At 34.2% G+C, this 8,185-nt stretch overlaps 1 protein-coding gene across 1 annotated transcript; it reads left to right on the top strand.

Moving 5' to 3' along the window:
* Window positions 1-4,239: 4,239 nt before the first annotated feature.
* On the top strand, window positions 4,240-7,570 carry LOC110935628. Its single transcript, XM_022177999.2, has 4 exons — window positions 4,240-4,505; window positions 4,625-4,739; window positions 4,879-4,993; window positions 6,722-7,570. Exons 1-4 carry the CDS (start codon window positions 4,405-4,407, stop codon window positions 7,423-7,425), a joined length of 1,035 nt encoding a protein of 344 aa, XP_022033691.1. The 5' UTR covers window positions 4,240-4,404; the 3' UTR covers window positions 7,426-7,570.
* Window positions 7,571-8,185: the final 615 nt, after the last annotated feature.

Raw genomic sequence — 8,185 nt, forward strand, 5'->3', positions numbered from 1 at the left:
TCCCTGATTTAATCTTAGCCCTTGATTAACTTAATGGATGGTCAAGATCACTTCCTATTCTTACTAGCCAAATAAACTTCCTATTGTATGTCCACCCTTAGTTTAATTACTATGCTTATTGTTAATTAACATCCTCACCGCAACGGGGAGAGCTCCATTCTAGTTCTATACTAAGCGGTAATATAAATCGTGAGTAGAGTTTTCTTTTAATATTATTATTATTAATATTATTACTAAGATAATAAATATTAACTAAAATGAATATCTTCAAAGGAGGGAGAACTCGTTGTTCTCCAAAATCACTAATTAATTTACGCTTAAAAGTATGGATGAGTAAATGGTATCAAAGTGTAGTAAAAGGATGGTAACGTATTGAACATGTATCGAATTATATCGGTACCAATTTAGTTCTCATCTTTTGGCCTTTTTGAGATCGGTACAACACCGGTCTTAACAGAATTTACCTTCAAATACCATACCGTACCAAGCCTGTCGGTACCGGTACTCAATTTTGTCAATTTTTGGAATTAGTACTTTCGGTACTGAACCGAGCTCATCCCTAATTAAAAGTGTGCAAAAATTAAAAATCATACATAAGGCTCAATCCTACCCAATTCCCCGCTTAGTGATAACCAATGCTCGGGTTAATCCTAACTAATACTTGGCATGTGAGCAAGTTAGTTGTTTCTAACCGTACACTAAGCAACCAAAATGACTTGTTAAGAGGGACGGCATGTCGAAAACCTAATCTATATATTAATTAACTACCGTTAAAAATTTTATATAGAATATTAACAAGATTTTACTCTACCAGTCTACCGTATAATTTACTATATCTTAAAGAGAAGGTCGATGGATTTTTCTCTTTACACCCTCAACTTTTGACACATTCATATATTAACCCTTAGCTTTTGACAACCTTTCTCTTTTAACTCTCAACTTTTGATAACATTTATATAATATTAAAGACAAAGGTCGGTGGATGACCTTTGTCTTTAACTCCTCAACTTTTACAAAAAATGCATACTTAGCCTCTATACATTTATCTACTTTCAATTTTCATATATTACAATTCTAATCCCATTACTTTTACTTTTTAACCCCTATAGTTTTAGTTCTTTCAATTCACACTCTCAAACTAGGTAACTTAAGCATTCACTTTTAACTTTTGATAATTGACAACTTTGATCTGCCAACTTTTTCTACTTAATAACTTAACGTCTCATTTATTTTAATTGTTTTTATGACTTTAGACCATTCCGTCACACATTAATATACTTTTTTTAATCTATTTCTAACCATATTAATGTCTAAATTACTTTTACGATATTACACTATTGTCTAAAATAATGTTACAACTTTACCCTGCAATGACGTTAATTTCACGAACGTACGTAACGCGTGTTTTATGTGGTTAACGCATCACATAATGTGTCGTCAGCTATAAACAACTAAGGTGCCGCCGACGTAAGGCGTTGTGTATCGCAGTTTTAACGTACATGTCGTTTTAAAATTCAAGTTTCAACGTAAATGACTCACGTTTTGACATAAACTTTTTTCTCAAGCGAGTCTGGTAAAAAATAATACGTTTTCAACTTATTTTGTGTACGTTCGTAAACTGAATTTGAAAGCAAGTCGGGTCAAGTATGCTATGTTTTCATTCGATGGCGATATAATTTTTTTAAGTAAAGAGTCGGGTCAAATATACAGTAAAAATATGAGTTACTTTAACTTTTGACGCCGCCGCAATGCACGGCGGGCCAAAATCCTAGTTTACTCTGTAAAACAAATGGAAATATATAAATATTTTTAGAATAAAAGTAAACATTCATGATCTACATTAGACATAGATATAAAGTGAAAAGACAGGTATAACCTTACTACATGGATGTTGGTAGTAGGGGTGTGTATGGGTCAGTTTTAACTTAAAAGCATAACCATAATCATAACCGCGATGTCGGTTAATGGATAACCATAACTGGTCGATTATGTTGGTTATGGTTATTCGGTTTTGATGGTTTTAACGGTTCGATTATGGGTAGCTTAGCTAAAAATAACTTATTTTTTTTAACATAGAAGTAATTGTTATTGCATATTTGTATATATTAGTATATTACACAGTATAAAAATACATATAATCTATAATATTAATACCAATTATTATCGAATATTGAATTAAAGAGATATGATACATTCCATAAATTCAAATAAACATTCAACCAAAACCACAAAACGATATGAAAAACCTATAAATACTAAAAATCTTCAATAAACAACATCAAATATTAAAATTATGGTGAATTGTCCTAAATTCTACAAAAAATTATTACATGTCGGTTCGGTTATGGTGAGTATGGAAAAAATGATAACCATAATCGACCCGCTACTTTCGGTTTAAAAAAAAATCATTAACTGACTCACCGGTTTTTTATTTGGTTCGTTTTTTTCGATTCGGATTTATCGTTTAATTCGGTTATGATTCAGTTAATTTGATGTTTTGTACACCCCTAGTTGGTAGTTAGCACTTACGCTCAAGAAATAGCTTTAGAAATTGATTATATCGAAATCTATCTAAAAGTATACAATTTGAGTTGTATGTTAAACTGATCCAACACGTCAAATACACATAAAAAATAGCCAAGAATTAAATAGGTGAACGGATTAAACATGCGTGTATCATTATTTCTATATAAAAGAAAAGATATAAACTATATAACTTTTTAGGGAACTTGTTAGTGCAATTATTGACAATATGTTTATGGTTATATTTTATATAAATTTAGTTTTTTTAACAACAAAGGTTACATTGTTTCTAGTTCTACTCCTAAACTACACCAATAAATACTAATTATACCTAGGGCTATAAACGAACTGAACGAACACAAACAAGACATTGTTCGTGTTCGTTTGTTAAAAAATACGTGTTCACTAAATGTTCATGAACACTTACCGAACAAGATTTTATGTTCGTGTATGTTTGTTAAGAAAATGAACTTGTTCGTGTTCCTTTGTGTGTGTTAATTTTATACAGTGAACGAAAACGGACATTGATGAATATAAATGAGCACAAACTAATGTTCATGAACAAAAATGGAAACAGACAAACACAAACAAGCGTTGATAAACATAAACAAAATATATAATACACCGACACTTATTAAATATTTTATTTGTCAGAATTTTGAAGTATTAAAATAAAATATATAAATCAAAAACACTAATGAACTATCAAACACAACGAAATCATTCACGAACATAAATGAACGAACGCATCCTCTGTTTATGTTCATTTATTTAACTAAACGAACGAAATATCTTGTTCACGAACATAAATTTCGTCATCTAATGTTTATTTATTTCTGCCGAACAGTTTACAAACTATTTATCGAACGTTTAATTCGTTGGAACCCTAATTTATACCTGATCCCATGATTTGAACCTTGATTTTTTTTTTCTAAAAAAAGCTAGATTCTCTACGACCCAATCAAATATTAGAAAAAGTGGGTCTTTTTTAAAATGTTTGATTAATCAATTTTTACTTGTGTTTCAACTTTCAATGTATAAAAGAAGCACATAAAAATAAGTATTGGATATTACTTTTAACACCCCCACCCACCCCCATTTTAGTACCATTCTATTTCTACCCACCCACCATTAAGTATAATGTATTATACACTTGTAGTATAACATATGTTGGTTATTTTACCCACATAAGTTTGTATTTAAACCATGGTTGACGTTGAAGGTCTCAAAAGTCACGCTACAAAGTAGGCTGTCGAGACCCGAGTACTTTCTGTCTTAAGCAACTACTTCCCGAATACTCTTAACTTTGACTAGGAAGTACATAACGATTTTTGCAACGATAATTTAAACTAGATGATTATGTAAATAAATGACATACACTAAGTAAATTGTTTAATTAATTCTAGAATATCCCACGAGAAAAGTTATGAGGCTGGGGTTTGCTTTAAAGGCACAGATGGTGACAATGTGGAGAGGATAATACAAAAGGGTTACCTTTCTCCATCATCTTCTTTGTATTCACTGTGTGTGAGAGAGAGATAACTGTGTGTGTGAGAGAGAAACTAGACATGGACCCTTGAGCTAGGGGGGAAAAAGGCATGTGGATGAATGGGGGACACACCCTAAATTTCTTTTTTACTTCAACATAACCCAACCCCCCCCCCCCCCCCCCCTCCTTCCTTTGAAATTATTGAGTGAAAGATAGTGACAGACAAAAAAGAAAGAAAAGAAACAAACACCCCCCCCCCCCCTCTCTTCTTCTTCTTTCTCCTTTCATTGTAGCCCAATCTTCAAAACTCAAAATCAAGCATTACCCATGTGAAAAAATCCAATCTTTAGTAATAAAAATCAAGACTTTGTGAATCTTTGTGTGATTTTGAGATGCCTAGACCAGGCCCAAGGCCTTATGAGTGTGTTAGAAGAGCATGGCACAGTGATAGACATCAACCCATGAGGGGTTCTCTTATTCAAGAAATCTTTAGGTTTTTTTTTCTCTCTCTCTCTCTAACTCCCTCTTTCTCTCTCTAACTTTGTCCCAAAAGGGTTTTTTTTTTTTTTTTTTTTTTTTTTTTGTAATGGGTTTGTTTATTTGTTTGTTTAGGGTTGTAAATGAGATCCATAGCTCAACAACAAGAAAGAACAAAGAATGGCAAGATAAGCTGCCAATTGTTGTTTTAAAAGCTGAAGAAATCATGTATTCTAAAGCAAATTCTGAGGTAATTTGATTCCTTATGTGGAAAATATGAAAAGGGATTTGGGATTTTAGGGCACTTTTGGTTTGAAATAGACAGTGAAGAGAATCTGATTTAACTTTTTTATTTTTTTTTTCTATTTTTGTTAAATGTTAATTTGTAGGCTGAGTATATGGATCTTGAAACCCTTTGGGATAGAGCTAATGATGCCATTAACACCATAATTAGGTTGGATGAAAGTACTGAAACTGATGTGTTCTTGCAGCCTTGTATTGAAGGTACCTTCATATTTCTTTTTTTTTTCTTGATTTTTTTTTATTTTTTTTTTAATTTTAGTTTATGAAAACTGTAATAAAATGATTAGGGTGAAGGGGGTGCACACCTAATAGGTGAGTGCACTCTCTTACGCCAAACCAATCCCCGTGTGCCACATCAACTCCCCTCTTAAACTCCCCTAACACCCCCATTTGATGGCGCCACTCCCCTATTAGGTGAATTGGGTTTTTTTTAAAAAAAAAAAAAAAAAAAAAAAAACAAAGAAAGCATTCATTGGTTGAAACAAAGCTGGCCCCACCACCTTTCCCCTCTCTCCGTCGGTAACCTCACACCCATCTTCACCCCCGATTCGGGACCCCGCGGGGATGGCGGCGGTGTTCCCGATCGGGGAAATGGTTCACCGCTTCCCTCCCCGATTGCGCCCCGTATACCCTTAGATTCAAATGGGTATTTTGAATTTTCAAGTTGGGTCAGTTTGTTGTTTCCAAGAAACAGAATCTTGGATGCAGCTCATTATTTTCCTTGATTTTTATATTTTTTATAATTAATAATTATGATTTTGTTATCTGAAGTTCATAAGACTGTCATAGATTCAAATGGGTATTTCTCAATTTAGCTCAATTGGTCACTTGGTTTAAACAGAATCTTGGATGAAGTATTGACATTAGCTCGAGCTCGAAGTTAATCGAGCTGAGCTTTTGGCTCAAGCTCGGCTCGGTTACAAAATGAGCCGGCTTGGCTCAAATCGTTTCAAATTGAGTTTTTTTAGCTTGCTTTTATCGAGTGAGCTACGAGCCGAGCTGCGAACTTTTTGAACGTCTTTTATTTCTCGGTTCGGCTCAATTTGTGACTTGGATTTCCAAGAAAAATTGAAGAGTTAAATGCCATTTTAGTCCCTGTGGTTTGGGTCATTTTGCCAGTTTAGTCCAAAGGTTTCATTTTTAACCTGTGGGTCCAAAAACGTTTCACAGTTGCCATTTTAGTCCACTTGGTTAACTTCATCAATTTTTTCTGTTAACGAGAAGGCCAATTCGGTCATTTTGTATTTAATTCTGTTAACTAAAAGGGCAATTCAGCCATATAAAATGACCGAATTGGCCTTCTCGTTAACAGAAAAAATGGATGAAGTTAACCCAGTGGACTAAAATGGCAACTGTGAAACCTTTTTGGACCCACAGGTTAAAAATAAAACCTTTGGACTAAACTGGCAAAATGACTCAAACCACAGGGACTAAAATGGCATTTAACTCAAAATTGAATCTTGGATGAAGTTTTGATCTTCAAAGTTCATCAAAATCCTTACTTTTTTTCTTTTTTCTTTTTATTCATTTGTTTATCTACTTATGATTATGATTTCATCGTCTAAAACTCATAAAACTGTCATTGATTCAAACGGGTATTTCTCAATTTGGCTGAATTTGTCACTCGGGGTTTCTAAGACACAGAATCTTCGATGAAGTTTTAACCTTCACGATTCATCGTTTTGCTTGCTATTTTCATTAATTTTTATTTACGATTGTAATTTCGTCGTCTGAAGTTCCTAAAAGCTATCATAGATTCAAATGGGCATTTCCAAGAAACAGAATCTTGGATAAAGTTTTGACCTTTGTGAGTCAAACTAACAACATTCCTTTTCGAAATGCCAGAATCAGATGATTAGTTTTCGAACGTTTTGATTTAATAACGTACGAGGGAATATTCCTTTATTTTTAATCTCTTGTTAATCGCAGCGGCTCTTAATCTGGGTTGCACACCGGTGAGGACATCAAGGAGTCAACGCAACAACGTTTCGACGTATTACCTTAACATCAAGAACCCAAATCCGAATGTCTGTCCTGCAAACACTTTAAAGAAAACCACCCAAGAAACTCCTATGACAATCGCTCCGTTCGCTTCTCATTATTCCCAAATGTTCAACTTGTCGATGTTCAATCCGAAACCTCAAATCCCAATTCTCCCGAACGATAAATGTCTTAGAAACAAATTCTGTTTCGCATCTCCACCGAGCAGTACTAAAACACCTTCAGTGTATCCGTTATATTACGGGAACGGTATTCACGTCAAGGATCCCAAGATCGGTTCCGGTGAGTTGAGACAAAACGGTGAAATGGGGTTCGTTCAAAAACCGTCTTTTTGTAACCGCGTGCGTGAGAACAATGTAACTCAAGGTGGTTTGAGGTACACGCGTGAAGAACAAGAACACTCGAGAGAGCACGAATGTGATTTGTCACTTAGGATAGGTCCTAGTCAACCGAGTCAATCTTTTGATATGGTCGAAAGCGACGATTTTGACGTTGAGGCAAGAATGAGGAAACGAAAGGCGGCGGTTAGTAACAACCTTTACGACAACTTACAGTTTTGCTGGAACCCGAACAACGCGAACAGCCCAAACGTTTCTTCTAATGGCGGATCGTTGACGAATGCAGGCTTGTAGTAGGTTACAACTTTTGTTCAAGTAGGTCTGGTTTTTGAGTGTTTGCAACTTGCAAGTAGTGTTAACTTTAGTTTTGTACATTTGAACCTTATTTGCAACCTTGTACTAGTTTCTTGACTGAAGAAATTTTGCTGTGTTTTTGTCATATTTTGTGGATGAAACCAACAACATTATTAGAATGGAGGGTATGGAGAGCCTCATACCCAAGGGGATGGGCCATCATATAAGCGGGGCCTAAAGGGGATGGACATAGGGGTGGGGGATGAACCCCTTTATATATATATATATATAGGGCGAGGATCATTTCAGAACTCATATATTTTTCAGAACTTACAGAACTCATAATAACCCTTAGATCATTTGATCGATGGTTCTAGACAATAATGGCATTATGGTAATTAAAGTTACTGTAAGAGACAATTTAAGAATTAGAAAAGGGTATTTTAGGGTGATTAAACAAATTAGTTCCTAATTTATCTCCATACATATCTCTCTCACCCATTAATAACATCCAGGTTCCATTTAAACATTACATGGGGATGATTTTGCGAGGATTCCAGAAGATATCGGGAATAAGTTTATATGAATGACATTTGTAGTGAAAGGTAATCTTGAATAACAAGTTGATTGTATGAGTTAACGGAAAATTAAATATAATTTTACGATGGTTTTTTTATTCATACACAACAAGAAATTTATTGTTGTGAGCTACAAAGCGGTTTGTGCTCTGTATTTCATAGATAAATCATCAAATAATATT

The sequence above is a fragment of the Helianthus annuus genome, chromosome 4, assembly GCF_002127325.2.
Source record: "Helianthus annuus cultivar XRQ/B chromosome 4, HanXRQr2.0-SUNRISE, whole genome shotgun sequence".
Classification (NCBI taxonomy): Eukaryota; Viridiplantae; Streptophyta; class Magnoliopsida; order Asterales; family Asteraceae; genus Helianthus; species Helianthus annuus.